The following is a 26,997-nucleotide window of genomic DNA, read 5'->3' on the forward strand; positions in this document are numbered from 1 at the left end:
GCTCACTTTGCATACGCGCAGTAGTCTACCCTGTTAGGTTAAATGAGACAGTGAATGCTTGGACTCTCAAGGTGTGTTTTTGATTGTTTTTTGGAAAGTGAGTGAGTAACATACTCAATACTTTCAACTCGCACATTATTAAAACAAAAATTAAGATATTATCGTAGACAATATACTGTATATCGCTCACTCCTACACCTGGACATTGGCACAAATTTACACCAGCCTTGTTCTGCAACCTCTTTATATGCCCTGGTTTGTGCCCCAGTAAAGACTAGCTTTTGTCAACAAACCAACAATCCAGTCATCGACCTATCACACAGAATATGGAATTAAAGTTGGACACACTTCAAGGCAGATATGATTTTATCTGCAGCTCCTCAATAAGATACTCAACTTTCAAGATTCAGCTTATGAGTCTTGCCATCTAGCTCCAGCATTACTAGGCCATATGTTTTGGAAATGCACGAATTTAACAGCATTTTGGGTAAAAATTGCTAAACATTTAATAGACTGTCTTGGTTTCACAATCACTCCTACAACACTATTAGCTAAATGTAGTGCACTCCAGGATCGCCTTAAAGTGGATAGGGAGAGGTTATAGCTTATACCATACTTCTAGCACATAAACATTGTTTAATTGGAAGGATCTCAAACAAACTTTTATAATTCAGTGGGTAACTGATGTTCTATATTATTTGAAACCAGTAATGGCGCACTGCACGATATCGTGCAGTGAATACACTTGACTTGAGCATTCATAGTTTTCATACTCTTTCTCTGTACGTTTAGCATTCATTGCTCAGAGGTTGATGTGCTTGCTGCTTTCGCTTTCTGAGCAGCTCTTCTTTTCTCCACCCTCACGGCCCGCTTCTTCTCTTGTTTCATCTGCATCTTTTTGCGTTAAAACTGATGAAGTCATTGTGTTGCAATTACTTAGTACATTTTCTTTAATTTTTCACTTAAGCTGGCACTTAAGTCTTCAATCTACCTCAAGAATGATTTAAGATATGAAGAGGTAGGGAAAGTGAAGGCAAAGGTGGTAGGAATGTGAATGGCACCTGTACACATGCGCCACATGGCCGCTGCTGAGAGTGGATTCTAAAATAAAGTAAAATAAAAATAAAAAGAGGAATAACCCTGGAGGTCAAGCAGCACCCCGAAATTGGATAGTAGACGTCACGTAGTATATGTGTACCATATTTCAGGTCAATAGGTCAAACGGTTTACGAGCTACAGGTGATTTAAAATCCTGGACAGACAAACGAACACCCACGGTATTGTATTAGCGTGTTTCCCCGAAAATAAGACCGGGTCTTAAATTAATGTTTGCTCCAAAAGGTGCACTAGGGCTTATTTTCAGGGGATGTCTTATATTTATGCATGTACAACAATACACATTTATCCAAATACAGTCATATCATTTTCTTCTGGAATATCGTCATAATTCTCCACATTCAAACCCTGAATTCCAGCCTGAATTTCTTGCTACTCCAGCCGCTTTGCTGATCGATGTGCCTGCTTCGATGTTTGATGAATGGTTAGATGTGGTGAAGCAAAATGCCGACATACACATGTATTCATGTTGCCTTTATATTCAAGCGTCGCATATTCCTCAAAGTAACGACACGATACAGTTTAAAAGTCTCACATACCATCTTCTGTGTTGTCTTTTTTTTTTTTTTTGTACCTTACAATACTATCACAATGTACGGCGGCGTATTTGAGCCACAGAGAAAAAAAAATAAGGACATAATGAAAATGTCTATTTTGTGATTAAAGTAGAAATTTTGGCTTTAAACTCAAAATGTCCAGTTTAATCTCGTAGTTTACTTTATTGTTAAAGAAGACCGTCGTAAACGTCATCTTCAAACTGACCCAGTTGTTAATCGCTATGAGCTTATGGGGCGCTTCCTCCTGACCTGACAACAGCGGCAAGCAGCAACAGATTGCTACACAGAGCACATTACATTTATGATATTCCATCTCTCTGCACATTTACAATTCTTAGATTTATACTTGATATCACTTTCATGATGAACTGCATTAAAGCATGTATGTTACATTTACAGATAAATAGTTAACTTTGTTTAAATAATGAATATTGTTAATAGTTACACATATAGGGTGGCACGGTGCCAGAGCGGTAGCGCTGCTGTCTTGCAGGGAGTCATGTCCCTTGTGATCCCTGACTGGAGTTTGCATGTTTTTCCTGGTGGGTTTCCACAGTGAGCTCAGTTTTCCATCCAAAGACATGAAGGTTTGGGGATTAGGTGAAGCTACAATGACAACAGTGTATGTGTGTGCTTGTGTTCACCTTGTGATGAGCTGATGCCCCGTCCACGGATTTTGTTTCTGCCTCGTGTCCAATGCTGCTGGAATCTGCGCATCCCCAAATTGATGGATGTAATCATTAAATATCCTTTTCAGAGATATTGTGGCAAGGTGTCCTCGGAATTTAATGGATGTTTCAGGCACACGCGTCACATCACATGAAGTATAAACCCGGCCTTAGGCACCTTACTTTTCAGCTGACGATCTTGACTAAGGCTTATTTTCGGAGTAGGTCTTATTTTTGGGGAAACATGGTATATATAAAGATTAGGGGAAAAAAAATTATTGCTTAGAGAATCTGTCCAAAAGCTGTTTTTTTTTTTTGTTTTTTTTTAAACATGGGAAGATTTAATTAAAAACAAAAATGAGATTAAGCATTTATGTAGAAGAAAAAGATATTTTTTCTGCTTTTAGCTCTCCTCTCTGTCTCTTAGATGGGGGGTTCAATTCTTGTTTTGTTAGGTTTCGTTTTTTGTCTTTTTTATTTCCCTAGTGTTCTTTCGAGATTAGTTTTGAAGTAACTTGTTGAATAAGTTCTGCAAATGTTATCTGCTTGATTGTATGCTATGTTATTTCTTGAAATATTTAATAAAAGGTAACTTCATGTCAAATCAACCAATGGCTAGTGCACTACGGATTAAAAAAAAATCTAGAAAAATTACTAGGTGTATCCATGTTAGTCAGGAGACACCCCATATGTTTTTGATGTAAGTAAGATCAACACTTTTCAAGATACAGCCAGTTTACGGGGTGGGGGCGTTGATTTTACCCGGACTCCTTTTTCCATCAAATTTCACAAGTTCATAGTTCAAGAACTAAACTACCGACCAGGCTCAGACTTCACACGCTGGTACATTTATTAGTATGGCGAAATTAAAACATTTGGTCCAGATGACTCTGCATGGTCAAAGCAGACCCTTGAAATTGACCAATATATTTTGAGTCTTTGGCTTAGCTATGTTTAGGCCTCAGAAAAACATATTTGTAACCAACACAAACTTTTGATTTTTTTTTTCCTTATTCAGATAACAATATAGGCTTTCTGAAAAAGCAATAAACAGAATAGTAACTATTTCAGGGTTTGAACAGCAGACCTCTCAAATCCAAAAGATCATTTTGGTTTTCAATTTCAGAGCACTCTAACAGATTATTTTTCATTTATTCTTCATTGTCCCTTCTTTCTCAAAACATAAGCCTTACTTTTCTTATGCAAAGCTTTCACGTGTATTTTCCATTCTGAGTTTTCAAACAATAAGTTATCAAAAATGTCAAACTTTTTTTTTTTTTTTTTTCCTTTAAAACATGGCAAACTCAAAGTCAGCCAAATGTCTGGTGAAAAATGTTAATTAATTGTCCAAATATTCACTGCTGAAGCAGCAGCTGAGATCATGCTCTCTCACGATCACACTCCTGATAGATCAGATGCATCCCTCACCTTAAACCAGTGTCATATTGGAAGATATGTTGGATGTATGATGGGAAATGTTGGATTTGTGCGATTCGTGACAAGAGTTAAGACATCCCGATATATTTCATGCATCCAAACTATCCTGCACAGTCTTTCCATTGGCCGCCTGGAGACAATATTTGTTGGGTGCTATTGCACTGCTTAGTGCACCTATAACGGTCAGTCGGAGATGTCTTACACAATGCACTTTGATTAAAACAGAAATGAAATGGGTTACATTCTTACTGCTGTAATATCAAGATGTTAACATTTCATTATAACTAGCGTTGTATTTAATGACAAATCAAGCAGCTGCTATTCAAGTGTTACGCCTAATTTGCCTTTGGTGATTTATTTAATTTTTTTTCCATTAATCCTATTGATTAGCTAGTGATGAAGAACTTGATGATTATCATTACTGACAAATGGTAAATTTAACCCATGTTTAGAATGGAAAATAAAAATGAAAGATCTGCATAAGAAAAGTAAGACTTGTTTATTGAGAAAGAAGGCCCATGCAGTATTCCCACAATACATGAAGCTGGTCTGAAAATAAGACCCAAAATTATTTTTTTTTTCATATTTGAGAGGTCTGTTGGTCAAACCCTGATGGGTATCTAAACATGGAAAAAATTTCAACAGGGTGTCTCAGTTAGAAGTTATGTTTTCTGAAAGTCTAAACATTGCAAAGCCAAAGGAGCAAAATATTTTATTTTCCATTTTTGAAGGTCTGCTCTTACCAAGTGGTGTCATCTGGACATTTTGATTTTTTTATGTACTATACCAATGAAGGGATAAGTATGGAAAATCTGAGGCTGCTAGGTGGTTTAGTTCTTGAGATAAGGTCTTGTGAAATTGATGAAAAAGTGAAGCCGTATCAAATTTGACAACCCTCTCCTCTCACAAAACTGGATAAATCTTGGAAAGTATTGATCTTACATCAAAATAATTTTATAGGGTGTCTCTTTTGAAACTGAAGTGTGTGGGAATTCTGGAAAATTGGTTGATTTGACATGGAATGGCCCTAAAATAAAAAAGAAAGCTTCAGCAAAAGTTGTAAATACAGCACAAAACTTTTTTTTTGTTCTTAACGATGATGTTTAACAAGGTTGTACAAATGCTAAATGAAGACAATAAATGAGTGATAAACTGTTTAGATTCAATTTTGTCTCTCAACTAGAGTGAACAAAATGAAGTTAAAGGTGCTTCCTACTCATTTCTGAGATGTAAATGGAGCCCAGTTAGCAGTGCTGAATAGGTTAGATCGCTTATCATATGAAAAAAGTGTTTAACGAGGTGTTTAAATAAAAGTTTCACTATCAATGCAATGTTAAGTTTAGTAATTTTTGACTTGTTTCACCCTCACTTAGGAGCTTTACATGTAGCTAATTAGTAGTGTAATGTTGGGTTGCTAGGCAATGCTTACATTCAGGAAGCAAAGTAATGAGGGTTTCATGGGGTATGGGATCCCATAATAAATTATGTGAACACCCTGTAAGTTCAAAAACAAAATTATACAGGTCCTGGGTGGGGGGTGAATGTAAAAACTTTATAATGGTATGAATGGCTTAGTGTCCTTTACTGACTTTAGTGTCCTTTTTTGAACTGAAAGGTAACATCACCAAGTGCTTCACTAAGTGTGTTTACTAGACACATTTTTATTTGAAATTCAGCTTGGGCTAAGCAAATAGAAAAAAAAATTGAAATAATATTTAATATATAGATTATATGAAGCAATATAAATAAATATAAATACAGGTTCTACTCTGACCATTGTACAGGGCCTATGGTTAATAAAGTTGGTTGTGTTACTTCAATTACTGCAACTAAAAAGACAATATCAGAGTAATCTATAACCCTTCATGATAAGAAAAGAATGTGATCCAAAAGAAAATAAAGGATGCCATTAAAATTTAAAAAGGTAATTAACAATGACTTAAAGCAACAAAAATGTTCATTAAGATAATAGCCATAATTTAAGTGTAGTACTTTGTAGCAGAGAATAAACGAATAAATAAATGAACATATACAGACTTTAAATGGTCTAAACTTGTATTATTCTGAACAGGGTTTGTACGTTTTAATGCATTTGAAATTCCAGGACTTTTTATAACTTTCCAGTACAAACCAGCACAAGAATCCAGGACTCTTACAATTCGGATCTGAATATCCACATCAAGATTACATGAACCTAATAAGAACATATATGAAATGAAACACAATGCCTGTTTTAAATTGCTGACCAATTAATAAAATGATCACCGAATCTCATCAGTAATAGCACACTTAGGAATAAGTTATGTAATTCTAGGCAGGGCTGCTACATTTTAAAAACAGATACATTATGCTTTGGACAAGGAATGTTCCATTATACATGTGGTTTGCACACAGTCAACTCGTGCCAATATTTTGGTTTGAGCAAGCAAAAAATACAAAGAAATCATGAAAAAAAGCATGATTTGTTTGAGTACTTTTTTTAACTGGATTGGGGGTGCTATTAACCCAAAACCCATTAGGCAAATAAATGATCATAGACCATAATGATCACCCCACACCCAATGTCAAAGTTCTTAATACAGTACCAGCATCCAGCAGTATGTTTATTTGATTTGTCGTTTTGAAGTCAATCTATGTAGTCAGTAATTTCCAGTAATTTCTATTTCTATTATATTTTCAGTAATTTCTATTTCAAGTTAAACGCACACTTTCATGGCATTTTGACTGCTCAATCAACCACAGTAAAATGTCAAATAAACACAATGTATTTTACCACTTTAACACTAACTCAACACTAATCATTCAATGTGCAGGCTTACGTCTACTACATATCTATACCAGTTCACTCATATACTTGAAAGCAACACACAACGCATTGTGATATTAATGCAAGATGTGCGTGCTTTGTTGGTAAAATATCAGATGTTATATCTCATAATATGTGATTACTGGAATTTACTTTAATATTTTCCATTATTTTAAATATCATTTACATATTTTAAAAATTTCAAGGTTTTTTTCAGTAATGGATTTTGGTTTAATTTTTCATGATTTTCCAGGTCCAAGTCTTCATATGTGAGGAAGTGGACAATTGGTAATTTATTTAACTGTAAGGTGATTTATAAGGATTAAAATAGAGATATCTATTGACATCCATCCATCCATCCATTTTCCAACCCGCTGAATCCGAACACAGGGTCATGGGGGTCTGCTGGAGCCAATCCCAGCCAACACAGGGCACAAGGCAGGGAAACAATCCCAGGAAGGGTGCCAACCCACCGCAGGACACACACAAACATACCCACACACCAAGCACACACTAGGGCCAATTTAGAATCACCAATCCACCTAACCTGCATGTCTTTGGACTGTGGGAGGAAACCGGAGCGCCCAGAGGAAACCCACGCAGGACACGGGGAGAACATGCAAACTCCACGCAGAGAGGACCGGGAAGCGAACCCGGGTCTCCTAACTGCGAGGCAACAGATATCTATTGACAATAAAGTCCAAATACTATAAGCATAAAATATAATCTCAAACAGTCTTGAGAGAGTAAACCCAGGGAATGACGTTAAACAGTAGCCCTGGATAAGCAGATAATGTTTTGATAGTAAGCCCTAATACAATAAACCAAGGGTATAATGTTATATAGTCCCCCATGAAGAAAGAAAAAGTAAACATAACACATACATACATTCACGCATTAAACTGTAAACAAATAGTGGCCGAGAAAGAAATAGGATGTATAATTATGGTACCAGTATGAATGCAAGCGGATCAAACAGCACGCAAGAGTTTCTTTGCCATGCCAGAACCGGATGCAACGCACGATCGTATTTCAAAAAGTGTTGGGATCAACTTTCTTTTTATGCTTCCTCCGTAGAAGTAAAAATTCAGGACTTTCCTTGAATGTCCACTTTCAGTTTGGCAGGATACAAAAGGCTGTATTTGATCTCGGCTTTCCATAAGCGCTGTTAAATGTAAAATGTGGCATGTTTAGCAGATGTTGAGGGTGAGAAATCAGGGAAAATATGAATGTGGGTATTTTCAAATATAATCTCTTGTTTCCGTCTGAGAAGTAACATTATATGTAACTTAAATTGTAATTTTTCAAAACGCACAATGACAATCCTAGGTTTTGAGGTATTCAATCCACGTATGTGGCAAGCTGCGGTTATCTTGGTGTCTGATTTGAAGTTCTCTCCAATTATTTTAGAGAATAGTTCAGCTATGAATTTTCACTGGGTTTGGACTTTCACGATTCTCAAGGAGACCTATGATTCTGATATTATTCCTTCTGCATCCATCCTCCAGTGCAGCTAGTCTGTCTCCAAGCACTTTGCATTTGGAATTTGTAGCCGTTGCTTTTCTGTCAGTGGTAGATGTCAGTTGTTCAGCTATTTCAATAAGAGTCATGAACGTTTGCTCAACATCCTCAAACTGAGTGTCAAGTGCTCTAAATTTATTCTTAAACTTAAGATGCATTTTTCTGAATTTTGTTTCTCAACTTTTTCTAGCATTCCTTTAAAGGTTGCCTCAAAGAGATTACTTAAAACGTTTTTCCTAGTCTTTAATATCCTGAAGCAGCTTCTCGTTTGTCTTATGTATGTCCTTTATTTCTTTCGTTATATCATTTATATCCTTCTTTATATTATTCTTGAGCTCCTTAATGTCCCCCTCAAGAGCGGTGGCCATTGCAGTGATCATTACCTTCAGCTTGGACAGATTGTTTCGGTCTTCTCTGTGTTCTGCGGGTGAAGTGGTAAGCTCAGATGGAGTTGCTGGCTCGCGAGGGGTAGTTGACAATGAGGAAGGTAAGGTCATTTTCAGTTTCAATTAACTTTCTGGAATCAACAAGTTCTCCTGGTCTGACCCGCTTGCACATTCGCTCCCAGTTTTGCACTTGGCTGGAGATGATGCAGTAGCATCAGGTCCCAGGAAATTTTTACTTTCACCTACAGTATCTGTTCTATGTCAGTCTCTGGCATACCATACCTGGAGCTGGAGTTTGAACTTGATGCCTGTTTAGGCTTGGATTAAGCTTTAACTGTATTTTCTGTTTCTTTCTGAGCCTTTTTTCTGCCAGTCATGCTTATATATGCTTGCATATACTGTAACTAAACGCCCTCGGGTTCAGTAAATACAGGACACTTCGGGATGATAAAAAAAAAGAAAAAAGAAAAAATAATACCGCTGCTAACGGAGTTCTGCTTCAGACATCCATATCCCGTAATGTACAGGACCAAATCATTTTTAAAGTAGCTGTTCTGTTATCTGTCTTTTCTCTTATCCATCATGGCCTCAGTCCCGACCACTGAAGGATAATCAAGGTTTTACTGTATAAATAAATGATTTGGATAGGAATAAAAAATAAGCTGGTTAAACTTGCAGATGATATCAAGCTAGGTGTACTTGCACCCTGAATCATCACAGGGACTTGGACTGCATACAGGCTTGGGCATATTTGTGTAAGATGACATTTAATTAAATAAATGTAAAGTATTACATGTAGGAATTAAAAATGCTACATTTGAATACACAAACGGAGGTCTGAAAATCAAAAGTACACCTTATGAGAAGGATTTAGGACATGTAGAGTACAAGTCCGAGGAGGTTACAGTCAAGCTTTATAACGCACTGGTGAGGCCTCATTTGGAGTACTGGGTACAGTTTTGGTCTCCAGGCTACAAATAAAAAACATAGAACCACTAGAAAAAGTCCAGAGAAGAGTGATTAGGCTGATTCAAGAACTACAGAGGATGAGTTATGAGGAACGACTAAAAGATTAAGCCTTTTCAGTTTAAGCAAAAGGAGATTAAGAAGTGACATGACTGAAGTGTTTAAAATTATGAAAGGAATTAATATACTGTATTGAGATTGTTACTTTAAAATTAGTTAAAAAAACAACATGGAGATACACTTGGAAACTTGTTAAGGGAAAATGACCGACACATGGAAGAGGTTACCATATAGTATGGTAGATAGTAGGACTTTCTAAGCTAGACAATGTTAATTTGGGGGAGTTAAGTAGATAAGGCTGACAAGGTTTGTTGGGCTGAATGGCCTGTTCCCCTCTGAATTTTTTCTAATGTTCTATCTAATTGTGAAGTAGAAACTTTGTTGTCAACATTTCAATAGAGAAATGTTTATTTCTTGACGATTTTGAGAGACTCTAGTGTGAAAAGCCAAAGCTTTAAGTATCTTATTTAAAAGGAATAATATTTAAGAATAAGTCAGTAGAAACTGTAGATATAGGTCAATGAGGTGAATGAAACCCCACAGTCTGTGGCTGTATATGTCTGATATACAAACACATTAAATGTAGGGAGAGCTGGCAATAATGTTAACAGAAAAGCAGGATATCTGTCATGAACAAAAAACATTTAAATTCAGAGCACATAAATTATACACCTTGCACCTAGTTTTGACAAGACAGGCTCTACTCCACTTTCACAGTCTGAAAATGGATACACAGACTGTCAATAATTTAAAAAATATTAATTTCAAAGAAACATTGCATTTTAAGCTTAGAGAAGAAAATTCAAAGAAATCTGAAGTTCATTCTTGGATTAACACTCTCCTGATCTACATGCTTATTCTAATGTTTAATTTGACTACATTGATGTGGGCATCCTTCTCTTGTACCTGGCCAGGTTCAAGTGGTGATCCGAGTGGAGTATCAGCTTTTCTCTTCACTCCTTGAAATAAGACTGGAACATTGGTTGATACTTCAATGCTGAGATTTTCATCTTCCTATAATAAAATTATTTTTCTTTATTTAATGCCAGGTTAGAGCAAAAATGAAACACATCTGTAGTGTACACATCAACACTGAATAAGCTAAATATTAAAATAAACTTTACTAATCAGCAAAATAGTTGCTTAAAATCTGTCTTGGTATTAGGGCCCTAGATATAACAATAGTAAAACATAAAAAACAGTAAAATATATAATATATTATCATAACATCACATTCAACAGCAGAAAATGATAATATGGTGTTCATAACACAACAAATCACATAACTATAGGACAGCAACAGAGTTTAAAATCTTGTAATAAAAAAAAAAATTAGAACTGGACAGAAAAAATTAAACATGTATTACATGATTATTTCCTAATATTTATATTGTCATATATATATATATATATATATATATATATATATATATATATATATATATATATATATATATATATACACACACACACACATACACAAACTTACATGGCTTACATAGCTCAACACCATTTTAACCTTTGAAAGTGCAGATCATTTAAAAAAAGGCAAAGAAAGCTAAAGTGTCAATCAGTACAGTTTTCTACGACTTCAAAAGGAACTTGGAAACTCTGACAATAAAAGGTCTCATGGCCCTAAAGCCTCAACAGAATCACAAGACTGGTTTCTGAGAATCAATAGCTTGAATAACAGCACCTCACAGGACAACAGCTTAAAGCACAGTTTAACATCTATGCATTATAGATATGTCCAATAATTTATTTGAGTACATTGAGATTAGCAGTTTTTCCTGGTCTATGCAATTTTTTTTTTCTTATTTTGCAATTTTAGCAATAGAATTTTTACTGCCACTCAACTTGTCAAGCCTGTAGTTCAAAGTATTTTCTTCACAGCTGAAAGGGCACTTGCAGTACTTAATTTGACCACTGTCATATAGAAATCATTTATGTCTGTCTGTTATAGCATCACACGAAAACCACCAAACCCAAGTCTACAAATCTCAGCAGTTATTTCTGGTATAATCTAACTTTGAAAATAGGCTAATAAAAGGTTAGTTTTTCTACATAGATATATAAAAAAATAAATCTGAGACAACTTCACTAAAGGTTGCATTTTTAGCTGAAATAATACTAATTTAACAGCATTACAGATCTGCTAGATGGCAGAAACAGGTCAATAGTATGCCTTACTGAAAATATTTGTAATGAATCTTTACTTATAATCTATCTTGCTTTATGTAGTTAAACAATTTAGGAGTCTGTTGAGCTGCATTAGTTTTAACAAAAACAATGTGGCTCAGACTTGGTGGGTGTCTGTGCATGCTGCCTAAAGCCTTGCGGGCATGGGGTGTATATTGCAGAAACTGGCTTATTAAGTACTAATGTGCAAACACAATCAGCTCAGATAGTGTATTCATTGCCACTCTGTGGGTCGTTAAGCAAAGGACATGTATCCTATAAAGAGAAGTCTGAGCAGAACAAGGGGGATTGACAATGTAAGAGAAAAGGGAGAAAAATCAAGTCAGAGATTTTGTGAAAAGTACGATGAGTAAGAATGGGAGTGTGAGCCAATGCTATCGACAGTTGGCAAGGTGGTTAGGAGAAGGTTGCACACTGAGTGAGAGGAACAGCGCTCCATGTGTGGGTCATTAATGCTGAGTATAAAGGGGCAGAAGTGGCCAATTGGCCTAAAGGGATTGCTGCATAGACACTAAAGGCTTGGTGGTGGTATGATCTGTGCTAGGCTTTGGGTGTCCCAGTGCATACATACCTACATACATGGACTAACTGTGTTATCTGGATTCACCCTAAAATTTCCCAAGACAATGTTGATAATACTGTCCTTGTACTTTAAAACAGTATGAAATTACCTGTGATTATTCATTTTGCAATAAATAATGTCATTTGCAACACACTATTATACTTTTAATAGGCCCTGGTAAGTCTTTAAAAAATTTACATTTGATTTTTTTCACATTTGCAACATATTCCAGGTGATTCATCAGTTAATTTCAATGCATAATATTCTGGACATTTAACATTAATGGTCTGGTTAAGAATTTCTTTATTAGACGGATAATCATTGTTTTGAAGTATAATTAAAAGCACCATTGCCATTTTTGAGCCATGACAAATAACGTTTTTGATTTGTATGCCAAACAGAAGTTTATCTGTTCATATCAATATGTTTTGAGGTAAATTTAGCAGCAGCATCCTATGACCTTCTGGATGTTTATGCTTGTAATCCACAATTGCAACTTTGTTCGCTTTAGGATTTTTTGTGCATATTTACTAATTGCAAGTCTGTTGCTCACAGGATTATTTTTTGCATATTTAGTTGCAGATTTATCTAAGTGATTTTGTCTAATATTGTCTATGTTTAGTAAAGTGCTTATGTATTTCTGTTTCATTAATATAGTTTTGAGATAACTCGGTTACAACAGAAAGAATATACATGACTGTATGTTTAATCTAGTCAATTTTGAGTTTGACCAAGATCAATAGTAGCAATAGGTTCGTAAACATCAAAATGACCTCCGTATAAAGCTACTTTGAAGGGCTGTCCTTTGACTGGCTGACCATTACTGTAAACTTAAAATACACTTCCCAAGTGGTAGCATAAATTGAGGAATTCTGTATATTATTCATATACATTACAACATCATTGTAATTGTTGCCATTTGTGTTATATGAGAAATCTTTGCAAAGCTCCCACCGCCTCACTACATACAGCAGGGAAAATAACTGTTGAACATGTCACCGTTTTCCCAGTAAATATATTTCTAATGAGACTACTGACATGAAATTTTCACCATATGTCTGCAACAACCCAAGTAATCCACACAAACAAGGAAATCAAAACAAATAAGTCCATAAATGAAGTTGTGTAATAAAGTGGAATGACACAGGAAAAAAGTATTGAACACATGAAGAAAAGGAGGTGCAAAAAGGCATGGAAAGCCGAAAAAACAGTATTTAGAAAGCAATCCCGCCCCCTATCAGTACAAATTAATATCAGCTGGTTTAGTCCTAATTGATGGCCTATGAAAAGGTTTCTCATTACCAAGGTGTCACACGGGAAGCATCTCATGAAGGGTAAAAGCAAAGAGCTCTCTGAAGACCTTCACAACCTTATTGATGCAAAACATACTGATGGCATTGGTTACAGACGTATTTCTAAACTTCTGAATGTTCCAGTGGGCACCATTGGGGCCATAATCTGGAAGTGGAAAGAACATCATTTCACCATTATGCAGCCATGACGAGATGCTCCTTGCAAGATTTCTGACAAAGAAGTCAAAAGAATAATCAGAAGAGTTGTCCAAGAGCCAAGGACCACTCACAGAGAGCTTCAGAAAGACCTGAAATTACCAGGTAGTTGTTTCAAAGAAAAGAATAAGTAATGCACTCAACTGCCATGACCTCTATGCACACTCACCGCACAAGACTCCATTGCTGAAGAAAAAGCATGTTGAAGCTCATTTAATGTTTGCTGCACAACATTTGGACAAGCCAGTGAAATACTGGGAGAATACAGTCCGGCCAGATGAGACCAAAATTTAACACTATGGATGTCATTGTACACCATGGAGACCATGGAGAAATGGAACCACACATCACCCAGAAAACACCAAACCAAAATGCTGTTTTTCAGCATATGGTACTGGTACACTTCATACAATTGAAGGAAGGATGAATGGAGAAATATACCGGGACATTCTTGATAAAAATCTCCAGGCATCTACCAGAATGCTGAAGATGAAACGAGGGTGGACATTTCAGCAAGACAATGATCCTAAACACACAGCCAAGGTAACTCTCAATTGGTTTCAGGCAAAGAAAATAAAGCTGCTAGAATGGCCTAATCAATCACTCAACTTGAATCCAATTGAAAATCTATGGAAAGAACTGAAGATCAGAGTTCATAGAAGAAGCCCCCAGGAACCTTCAAGCTTTGAAGACAGTTTGTGTAGAAGAATGGGCCAAAATCACACCTTAGCAATGCATGTGACTAGTTTCTCCATACTGGAGGCATCTTGAAACTATCACTACCAACAAAGGTTTTTCTACTAAGTATTAAATAAATTTCAGTAAGCATGTTCAATACCTATTCCTTATGTCATTCCACTTTATTACACATTAACTTAATTTATGGAGTTATTTGTTTTGATTTCTTTGTATGTGTCGATTACCTGGATTATTACCGACATCTGGTGAAAATGTGATGTCAATAGCACCATTAGAAATACATTTACAGTGGAAAATGTTGACACGTTCAATACTTATTTTCCCAGCTGTATTGGACAATTTGATGCAGAATTTCCAAACCTAATACATCCGTACCATATTCACACAAGGACAATAAAATAAATAGTTTCTACTCGCCTTTACATGTACTGTATTATATGGTGTACAATTGGTATGTTATCAATTAAAAAGGATTCCATTATATTTGATCAAAACCAATATACAACTTGAAATACGTGTGGAAATAACAGTCTTTTTAGCAGAACTTTATTCCTTCCTTTCACTTCACAGCTCAATGCCATGTCTTGTACTTGTCTAAGACACCTCCGTTTCTGCTCTCATCAGTCCACTCTATTGGTCCACAATGCTCATCTGCTGGAGACCTTCATTTACATACACCATAATGCCACATACAAGACACAGAGCGGCCGCTACTCGTTCTCTTCAGGCTTCTGACAGTGCTGTAATGGCACATTAGCACAGTGTACAGAAAGTGGTGTTTCCTGCTGTCCTACCTTCAAAGTAACTATATTCTGCATACTATTGCAAGTAAAGACGTATGATCTTTTGGTATATTCTAATTATTATAAATTTTGTCAGCATGATGGTGGACCTAATTCTGGCTAAACTGCCACTTTGTACTATTGGAAGGTTAGTAGTAAAACAAGCAGGCTACTAGTTTTTAAACACTGCTGTTCAAAACACATTTTGGGAAATACTGTTCCAACCCACTCTTTACTCAAGGGTCTAAAGCTGTACTAAGAACAGATTTTGGTACATATCTCTCTGGCACCCTGTAAGTATCATTCTAGGGGTCGGGTCAAAATGGATATGTGAGCAGATGCTGCTCAGAGTGCTTCTGCCTATAATGTAAAAAGAAAAAAGATTTTGATACAGCCACATAAGCTGTAGCATATTCAACTTAGTCTTGCAATCCATGGAGGCAGCATGACATGAAAAAATTGTGAAATGCAAATAGATTTTGTGGCTTAAGATGGCTTTGGTGAAGGTGCTGCAAAGTGCACTAAGCAGCAGGAGGAAGAGGAAGGTGATACAGCCAATCTAAAAAAGTTTACAAAGACACCAGCTGACAAGCAAACAACCAGACCTACAAGAATTGAGTCATCTAAGCCGAAGACATTTGGAGAGACTGAGAGGGCTGCTTCTTCCGGCTGGAACCGTAAGCAACCCATTACGTACTCCTGTGGAAGCTGAAATAGTAGAACAGTTGCAGTCATAATATGGCATGTCTGTTGACAGGCTATGTCCTAAAACACAAGCATTTAAAGAGCCAAATATTAAAGGCGTGTTGGTTGATGTTAATCAGTGTTACAAAATGCCTAATGCCTTTAAAGACTAAATTGAAAGTATACAGTTAAAATATCCATGCTGCATGAAGATATGCAAAAGAAAAGGAAAAGCTTGTTACATGTGTATGTAATATTTCTTTTAAAACTCAGATGACAATAGACATTATTTTACTGAAGATAATAAATGGAACTGACTTGCTATAAATATTTTCTCAAAAAACAAGGCCCCTGGCGTTGATGCGCATTCATGAATGTTATCTCCCCATGGAAATCTATAAAAAATATGGGACAGCAGAAAAGATGGAACATTCTTCCATCCTAAAAGCAACGGTAGTGGTCCTGCCCAAATAACAGAAAGACCCATTACTTGCAGAAGCATATGGCCCAATCTTACACCTGACAGCAGGTATCAAAATATTGGACACGATTTTGGGAACGAGATTTAGTAAAGTAATTCTAAGTGTTATTCATTCGGACAAATTGAGCTTTATGCCATCACAATCAACTTCCATAAATATTCAGCAGGTATCAAAATATTGGACACGATTTTGGGAACGAGATTTAGTAAAGTAATTCTAAGTGTTATTCATTCGGACAAGTTGAGCTTTATACCATCACAATCAACTTCCATAAATATTAGACGTTTATTAATATGCAGTCAGTTATAGAAAATCGAGGGAATAGAGCACTGTTATCATTCGATACAGATTCCAGAATTCTGCAGCACGTATCATCACTCGAACCCCATCTATTCACCATATTACTCCGGTCTTGCAGCAGCTTCATTGGCTCCCGATCAAGTTTCGTATTGATTTTAAGATTCTGCTATTAACATTTAAGGCCATCCATAACCTCACCCCTCCATATCTGTCTGGCCTTCTTCCTGTTGCCATTCCATCCCGTAACCTTAGATCCTCTTCCTCCACCCATCTGACTGTCCCTCCCGCCCGTCTAACCACCATGGGGAGCAGAGCTTTCAGCCGTTCTCCTCCCAAGCTCTGGAATTCATTACCTGCGGATCTCCGAAATATCAAATCATATTCATCCTTCAAATGTAAACTTAAAACACATCTGTTTAAAATGGCTTTTTCTTTTTCCTCCTGATTATAGTGGTTTTGTTTGGTTTTAATTTTTAGATTTTCTGATGTTTTAAGTTGTTTATAATTGTCTTTTATTTATTTATTTATTCATTGTTTGTTTGTTTGTTTGGTGTCCTTGAGTTCTCTGAAAGGCGCCTTGTATAATAAAATGTATTATTTATTATTATTAGATAAAAGTCTTTTGACAGTGTCAGATAGCCATAATTATGGCAAGAAGAAAAATTTGGGGTTGGTGAAAGATTAATCAAAAGATGAGTAAGGTACTTAAAAAATTAGTAAATGGAGAAGTTTCAGAAATTTTCAACTTAGATGAAGGCACTTGCCAAGGGTATTAACTATTTCCATTGCTGTTTGCCTTGGGCATTGAGCCACTGGACACTTTAATCAGAATAGACTCACTTATAAAAGGATTTTAAATATGGAAAAATGTTAGAAAAGGTGGCATTATATGCTGATGATGTTTTTTGGGCAACACAAATACTTCCTTAAATATACTCATGAATGTGATCTAAAATTTTGGAAACTGCTCAGATTTTAGAATAAATTAGGATAAGACATTGCTAATGCTAGAGGATCCGATGTGTTTGCATGTGACAGGATGTTCTAACCAGCTTAAATGCAAACACCAGATTAAATATTTGTGCATAGTTATTTCTTAACACATATAGGAATATAAGTGGCTAAATATCATGCCATTACTAACCAAAATGAAAACAAAACAACCTCTTGGTTTAAATGAAATCTGACAGTATTGGGATGTATTAACTTAATTAAAATTATTCTTTTGCCTCAACTCTTAGATGTGTCTACTGGCTCTCGGGTAAGGCTCCTACTTACATTATTGTATAAGATTAATAGTGTTTTCCAGTATTTGATTTAGAAAAATGTCATTCAAAGCTTAAACTAGAAATGTTCCCGAGACAAAAAAAAAAATCAGTGGGGCTGGCTGTGGTGAAACCCTTGGTAGGGGTGTGCAATACTAGCAAAAAATTATATTTTGGTATTGTCTGGGACATTTACAATAACGATAAATAGACAATATTTTGCATCCTTTAAAAATGTGTTTGTAAAAGTCTTGTTGATATAGCTTGGTCTTGTTAATTGGATATTAATTGCTTACTAATGAGATTAATGGAACCAACAGTTAAGGAAAATAGGTCTTGTTTATTTCCTTAAAACTGAAGTAAATAACACAAAAACATTAAAATTACCAGTCAAAGTATTACTGAGATCAAACAGTGCACTGAGATCAAAAATTGCACTAACAGTGCACTGAGATCAAAAATTGCACTAAGACCAACAACACTATTATAATGAGAGCATTTTAAACAGACACTTAAATGTAAATAAGATATGAATCCAAAGGGAATAAAATACTAATCATAATTGAACTATAGGGCATGAACATTACAGTCTGGATAAACATAAACTGCTCTGCTGTAAGGTGAATTGTGCAACATACAAGTAAGAACAAAAATCAAACATAGTATTGTGTAAAAATCCAAAATTCTGTCAAATACTGCACAAGAAAAAAACTATAGTATCTGTAAAAAAGTTTTGTCATATATTGCACAAGGATACAAAAAAACAAACCCAAACCTAAACATGTTTAAACAAATTACTAACTTCAAGTTCTGTTAAATATTGCACAGATATCATAAAAAATAAAACAATTGTAATTTGCTTAATTTCTATAGAATATCAGTTTCTTATAGCTTACCTAGAATATATTTAAGCCTTTCATACCCTGTATGTTAACATGAGATAGAACTTTAATAGCTATATCTGTAAAACAGAGTGTTAATTAAGCCAGTTAGGAAATAGTCTTACTGCTAGCATGGACTGTTAGATATGTTTGTTAGAATAGAAGATGGCATACATTTTTTCTGACCGTGCTTATGTGCTTAGCATGCTTAACCTGACTCAAGTATGACTGTAAAACAAAACTTAGAGAATGAAACAAGATATATAAGCCTTAAAGAAGAGCATTCTTTTCTTTGATATAAATTTTTTCTGCATTTTTGTGTGAACGGTTTTTCTTTGAAATTTTACTAAAAATAAGATATTTGGACTGTTGAATTATTTGAACATGCGTCACACTTTTGCCTGAATCATCTTAAGAAGAGGACTAAAAGCTGCAGAACTTCGGTAATTTTGCATAAACATCACTTTAGACAAGATGGAGCAGGGCGAGAAGGCAGGGATCTATGTGAGTGTTTTAAATAATGAAAGAAAAAAAAAGTGCTTTGGAATGAGGACCACCAACTAAGACAGCTTGTGAAATAAAATGCTTCTGATAGACATATACTTCTTACAAAAATAAAACTGCGTAATTCATTCACCAATGGTAATATGAAGCCTGTGTTCAAAACCAGGGAGCCTCTTCCAGTTGTTAATCCATAGTGCACTGACAACGTTAGCCCTTCTGTTCGTTGTCATGCAAATCATACGGTCTTCTCACAGCAACCATGATGCCACCTCATCTTTCATACCTTGTGCAATGATGTCGCCTGTGTGGTCTTCTGGGGAGTAGGCTGTTTGCAAACAGTATCTTTACAGTTACCAGGTTTCGTTGATGAAAGGCACTGTCAAGGAATGGTATGGATCAGATGTTCGACTTGACCATAAATCCATTGTTGTGGCAAAATGTGAAACCTTCTGCAGTTTATGCATCAGAGGTTGGCAACATGAATCATACAATTTAGACAAAACTGTTTGACTGAAATATTTTCGGTATTTTCTTGGGTCTAAAATATTCAAAAGTTGTTGGAAACCATCCCTCTGAACCACTTGAATTGGCACCATATCTTTTGTGCTGTAATTGGTGACAGTGTTTCTTTCATTATGCCATCTGTTGCTTTTCTTGCTGTACGGTACTCTTATGCAGAATGATTCTGCAAAAGTTTATTTTTGCAAACTTGTATTATCAGAATGGCTTGACAACCACAACTCAAAAATACATCCCCATAAGATTACATTATCTTCAAGTCTTGTAGAGAATCATATGCACATACGCAAATGTACATATTCTACAGGCATAGCATGGGTATTTAGCATTTACAGTCTACAGTACAATTCGTTAGTGTAGAAATGTCTTGCCAATGTCACAAAAGCTGCAACAGATTCTCTTATGTTTGTGGTGAGTATACACAATACCTCAAAGACAGAGAAATGACTTCACTTGTTAAGAAAGCATATGAGCTCCACTTCGGTTGAAAAACTGCTTACCAAGACAAACTGTGGACTCCTCATATTTGAAGTACAACAGGCACTGTCATTCTGAGAGCTTAGCTTACAAGTTCAGAAATAAGTGCTGTTTGCAGCCCTGATGATAAGGCTATCCATTACTTGTAGCATTTACACACCTCAGCCACTTATGCCAGGATCGTATCTGTGGATTTCAGTTCCACATTTAACACAATCATACCAGAGCTTCTCCACAGCACACTACTCAGTATGAATCTGGCTATGTCACATGTCTCTGGTTATCTAGCTTTCTAAAGAGCAGGCGTGAGACAGTGAAGATGAGTGAATATCAGTCAAGTCCCTGACCATGAGCATAGCATTAACTGTGGGCTGGGTTTGGTCTCCTGTCCTTTTCACTCTCTACACTGGAGACTGCACCTTTGTTAAACTGATGAAGTTTGCTGATGACACCACCCTGATTAGCCTGATAAAGACGGGGATGAGATGCCATATTGGAGGGCAGTGGATTGACTGGCCAGTTAGTGCACCCTCAGTAATCTTAACTTAAATTCCTTGATTATGGATTTCAGGAGACACTCCTCATTTCCTGCACCCCTGGTTATAAATGATGTCACTGTGAATAGGGTGGAAACATTTAAATTTCTTTGCACAACTATCACTCACAGTCCAAAAAATGGGAAGAAAACATAACTGCTCCAAACAAAAAATGTTAACAGAGTAAGTTTTCTTTCTCCATCAACATAAAAAGTTTAACTTGTGTCCATCACTGCTAGTAGAGTTTAAATGAGCTGTTATTGGAAGCATCCTCACTTTCTCCTAAATAGTCTGGTATGGCTATGCATATACTCACTCGAAATATAAACTGCAGTGTGTGATTCGGACAACAAAAAAAGATTGTAGCCTTGAAACTGTACTCCACGGATGTCCTCTACACATTACAGGTTGGGAAATGTGCCCAGGCAACCAGCTTTTTCAGTTATTACCCTAAAGGAAACATTAGAAATCACTAAAAGCAAGAACTACAACAAATGTAAACAGTTTCTTTCCAACTGCTGTCACTATGGTTAAGCATTGTCTCTGATTCATCTGTAACTTTTCCTGATGTCCAAACTCCTCCATTCAATCTAATTTGTGTTTGCCTTGTGTTTATTTTATAAGGGCTTACTTGATATAGTACAGTGCAATTCTACTTCACAATATTGTTTTACATATTTGTGTGCGGTATTTTTTACTTCTACTATATATAAAGTTGTAATAGTTTCACATATTGTTTACTGTGTTGCTTACTCGTATTTCCATTGTTATGTGTAAGGATGTAAAACCAAGGGAAATGTAACAACTATGTTGCCTGTAAATAAAGTAAAAATTCAGTTCAGTCATGCTTGAAAGCTGTTTTGTTATATAACAGCAATGTCCACCCTTCAATTCCCATTGGCTATACAGTGCACACAAAAAAAACCTACAAAAACATAGAAATGTTGTTGAAAGATACACGGTACAACATTTACAATTGGAACATCTGCAGTGTTCTAAAAGTAACTGCTACTAGGAATTTATCTTGGATAAATCAAAGACTGTTGTTTGATTTGCAAATAGGACAACTGTGCTAAAGAATCTTATTAAACTAAAAATAAATGGCCAATGCAGACGCATCTGGTTCCAAGGCAGAAAACTGTGGCTCAAACACCACTTGTCAAACCAACAAGACATTTTTTCTTCTTTCCATATAAAACTTGGACTGATTCAAAAACACATGAAAGTGATGAAGAAAGATTGTGAAGGATTTTGATATGTTAGACCAGTGTTTCTCAAACTTTTTTGTCTGTTGGCACAGTAAAAAAACTAAAAAAATTTCGCGGCACACCAGGAAGAACAACAGTTGTTTTATAATAAAATGAAAAATTATTTTACCTGTTTTTAAGTATTACATTCAATGTGAAGGATGTGCCTGTTTTTGAGAGCAAATGCGATCTAATCGAGGCTCCAAAGTCGACAAACAAACTCGCATTTCAGCGTCTATTGTAAGAAGTCTCTCTCTTTTCTTAGACTTGATTTCAGTTAGTGCTGAAAATCCAAACTCACAAAACCATGAAGATGCAAATGGAAGAATTATTTTGATTGCTTTTAAACTGATTGCAGGATATAACTTGTTGACTGAAATCCAAAACACATCCAGGCTTTTCTCGGCAAAACTTGACTTAAGAACTGCAACGTTTTTTAAATCAATGAGCTGCTCTTCTTCTTCAGTTGTAAGATTTGTAGCTTCATTGTTTCCAAATGGATAGCTGACCCATCCATATTCATTACTTCCAACTGTTGGGAAGTAATGCTGCAATGCTGACTGCAGGTGTGTCAAAGTGTACAGAATTTCGGGGGTGATTTCTTTATTTGAAGCACATTCATTGTAAGTAGGAAAGCAGTCGAAGACTCCTTTCGAGATCTTACTTTGCCACAACGACAATTTTTCACCAAATGACTTCAGTTTTGAGGATGCAGTGATGATGCTTTCCGATGGTCCTTGAAGACTTAAATTCAGTGAATTTAATTTGTCAAATAAATCAGAGAGAAATGTCACCTTAACCCACCAGATCTCGTCATGAATAGAAAATCCAAAGTCTTTTTTTTCAGCCTCCAAGAATGAAATCAGCTCAGCCTTGAGTTGGACGACACGCTTTAACACTTTTCCCCTGGAGAGCCAACGAACGTTGGTGTGATACAGGAGGCATTTGTAGTCTGAATCCATTGCTTCACAGAGCTGAGAGAAAAGTCGGGATGCAAGTGGTCGAGATTTGATGAAGTTTACAACTGTAATCACTTGATCCAGAACAGACATCAAATCTTTCGGCAAAGATTTGAAGGCAAGAGCTTCTCTGTGGATCATGCAGTGAACAACTAATACATTTGGATTTTCTAGACGCACAAGAGTGACGAATCCCTTTCTATTTCCCTGCATGGAAGGACAGCCATCAGTGCAAACGCTGACACAGTTTTTCCACTGTAGTTTGAAGAGCAAAATGTTTTCGTTCACCACATTGAAAATATCTTCGCCTTTGGTCGTAGTTTGTAAGTCTTTGCAAAATAAGAATTCGTTGACACATTTTTCATCCTTTATGAACCGAATAAAAGCTAGCAGCTGGGCTTTGCCGCTAATGTCAGTGGATTCATCAACTTGAAGAGACCACAACAGAGACACTTCATCGTCAGGCGCGTCAAAGTTTCGCAGATTTGATCTTGTAAATCTGACGATAAGTCTTCAATTCTGCGCGAGATAGTATCATTTGACAAAGGAACTTTCTTAACTTTTTCGGCGGCATCGGGTCCAAGGATAGTTTCAACAACTATTGCTAAAGCTGGTGCAATGACTGATTCAGCCTCTGTATGCGCTTTCTTGCGTTTTGCTAATAACTGAGCAACCTTATAACTTGCAATCAATCCCTTTTCTGGCAGCTTTAGGTAGTTCGTAAGTTTCTTAGCTTGTTTATTTTGTTGAGCCCTGATGTTTTCGAAGTATTCCTTCGGTTGCGCTTTTACAGCTAGATGTTTTGTTTCCAAGTGTCTCTTCAATTTGCTTGGAACAAGCGCCTCATTCGACAGAGCTGAATTGCAGATCAGACAGAATGGCAATGGAGCATCTTCAGGTCCCGAAGATATGAAACCATATCCGATGTAATCTTCTTTGTACCTTCGTTTGGTTCCTTGCTTTTTTTTTTTAACGCTTTCGCAGTTTCATTCTTGCTAACGTATTTCTCCATGGATAACAATGAAAAACGCTTATTGATAATTTGTTATTATCAGCATACACCTAAAAAATTTAAATGAAACACATCGCTTATTATTATCGTTACCAATTCAAAAACTGCTGTGCGTCTGCTAGGGCGGCCTACATTTTAGTCATTATAATAATATATGTATAGTGGAAAATTCCATAACCTGAATAGCTAACACCCCTTTCCGTCAAAATGTAGCGTTCCGATTTAGCAGGGCAGAGAAAAGGGGAGAGTGCGGGCTACTATTACTGGTCGTTGCAAGTGGGGACGTCATCGCAACGTAGGATAAAAATTTAATAGTAGGCAGACCTGTGTAACGCTGCACGTGTAGCGTTCTGAAAACCTGTATAAATTTCAAATATTTGTAGAAACTCCCGCAAGATGTTTCCATGAATAAATGATGCCAAGATTAACACTCTGAATGATGGGTACAAGTTAACATGTATGTCACTGAGCCTGTCAAGGTGCAATGTACGATATAACTTGTACCTCATTAACCTTAAGAGTTTTAAATTATTTTTTGTGGTGGCAACAGTATTATATAAATAGGCAGTCTGTAGTTATGTCTTCGCCAAAAAAGGTATAATGTTGCTCATATTTTGCTAGATTTGTTGCAAGACAAATGTTTTGACAATAATGACAGTGATCGAGATTGTGACAATCAATCTGATGATATGTCCACAAAGGCATTTTTACCATCACAAAGCAACCAACGTGACCCAATGAGCACAAACAGACATCTACCAAATATGTTGTATGGAACAAGTGTGGACAATGCAAAGAAACTTTTTATATTCACAGCACATGTGCTTTGAAGGCTGCAATCTATGTGGTGACATTGTAGGACATAGTGGACATTACATTGCCCATTCTGCACATCAGGCCTGTTAAGATAGCAGATTTAGCAAAAAAAAATGCTCACTTGCATTCCAAACTAAGTGATCGAACCCCAGCTTGTGCCAGAATGTGCCTGGACATCATCTAATAACAAATGTCTAAATAAGAGTTGAACTGATATCTTTCCAGAGTCCCCTCTATAGACTTCTTAGGCAAGAGGGTGTGAAATGGACTCAAATAAAAACAAAGAGCTGTAAATCAATGAATGACAACTCTGACTGAAAGAAAACCTTGTCTATGAAGAAACACTGATTTTAACTGGAAGTGGCTTTAATTCAATCAGGAAAAGCCTTTGCCTTAAAACTCTGCACCATCCTGATGACTCGCTCTTGGAGTATTCTTTGGACACTCACAAAATTCCCTGGGGATTCTCCTTGGGCACACCCTCTGGCATTCTTTTAGGGAGGAGGAAATCTGCAAATGAAACTTATAAAACTTCTCTCTGAAACTAAAAGCTGATGAGCTGTTCTCAGTTTGTAGAGCTATGAACTGACAGCCACTTTCTCTTTGTGGCACTGAAACTAACAATCCCTGATTGCCAAACCAGGCTGTGGCCAGTGGGCTGAAAAGGATGAGTAGCAGCCATCACTTCAAGAAGGGAACTTCAGGATCTAAACTTGTGTGCCAGTGAGAGTACTATTTTTTTTTCTATAAGGCTGCAGATGACATAGTAAAGGGCCTAATAGTAGAAAGCAACTTGAGATAGCAGCATAACAAAACATCACAAAGATAAGGATCATGCAGCTATGACAAAGAGTACACTCCAATGAAAGAAGGATCCTCCATTTAATGCCGGAGCAGCAACAAAGAACAACTCTAAAAAATATCAGACATCACCTTTAAAGACTGGGTATCATAAAACTATTTATCTGTGCCAAAATAAATTAGAACTCTAAATAACAAGTTAACAGCCACCCTCTTCTATATTATACTGTATGCTTTTCTGTCTAGTCTGTCTGTCTCCTTGTCTTGTATATGAACATGTATATTACTATAATCCTTGCACTTATCAATAAATTGTATTATCCTGTTTCTTAAAATCAGGTGTTTCAATTATGTTGATATACAGTATGTCACAAAAGTGAGTACACCCCTCACATTTTTGTAAATATTTTATTATATCTATTCATGGGACAACACTGAAGATATGACACTTTGATACAATGTAAAGTAGTCAGTGTACAGCCTGTATAACAGTGTAAATTTTCTGTCCCCTCAAAATAACTCAACACATAGCCATGTGGCAACAAAAGTGAATACAGTGAAAAATGTCCAAATTGTGCAAACTTAGCCATTTTCCCTCCCCGGTGTCATGTGACTCGTTAGTGTTGCAAGGTCTCAGGTATGAATGGGGAGCAGGTGTGTTAAATTTGGTGTTATCGCTCTCACACTCTCTCATACTGGTCACTGGAAGTTCAACATGGCACCTCATGGCAAAGAACTCTCTGAAGATCTGGAAAAAAAATTGTTGCTCTATATAAAGATGGCCTAGGCTATAAGAAGATTGCCAACACCCTGAAACTGAGCTGCAGCACCAACCAGAGTTGGTCTTTTGAAAATAGATGTATGAGTGCTGCCAGCATTACTGCAGAGGTTGATGCGGTGGGGGGTCAGCCTGTCAGTACTCAGACCATACGCTGCACACTGCATCAAACTGGTCTGCATGGCTGTCGTCCCAGAAGAAAGCCTCTTCTAATGATGAGAACACAAGAAAGTCCGCAAACATTTTGCTGAAGACAAGCAGACTAAGGACATGGATTACTGGAACCATGTCCTGTGGTCTGATGAGACCAAGATAAACTTATTTGGTTCAGTTGGTGTCAAGCGAGTGTGGTGGCAACCAGGTGAGGAGTACAAAGACAAGTGTGATTTGCCTACAGTCAAACGTGTAACGTACTCCATTACAAACAAATTAAATTCTTTCACCAGGATAGATTTACCTGATTTACATA

General features: G+C 36.5%; 2 protein-coding genes across 3 annotated transcripts in view; one reads left to right on the forward strand and one right to left on the reverse strand.

Moving 5' to 3' along the window:
- LOC127529990 (uncharacterized) overlaps positions 1-26,997 on the forward strand; it is a 798,609-nt gene that overhangs the window by 273,229 nt on the left and 498,383 nt on the right. The gene's annotated exons all lie outside the window — the stretch shown is intronic.
- taf2 (TAF2 RNA polymerase II, TATA box binding protein (TBP)-associated factor) overlaps positions 1-26,997 on the reverse strand; it is a 384,123-nt gene that overhangs the window by 19,895 nt on the left and 337,231 nt on the right. The window contains exon 25 of the mRNA XM_051935579.1: positions 10,424-10,531. Within this exon, the coding sequence (XP_051791539.1) occupies positions 10,424-10,531 (108 nt within the window). The remainder of the gene's footprint in view (positions 1-10,423; positions 10,532-26,997) is intronic.

This window comes from Erpetoichthys calabaricus, chromosome 13, assembly GCF_900747795.2.
Source record: "Erpetoichthys calabaricus chromosome 13, fErpCal1.3, whole genome shotgun sequence".
In the NCBI taxonomy this organism is placed as follows: domain Eukaryota; kingdom Metazoa; phylum Chordata; class Cladistia; order Polypteriformes; family Polypteridae; genus Erpetoichthys; species Erpetoichthys calabaricus.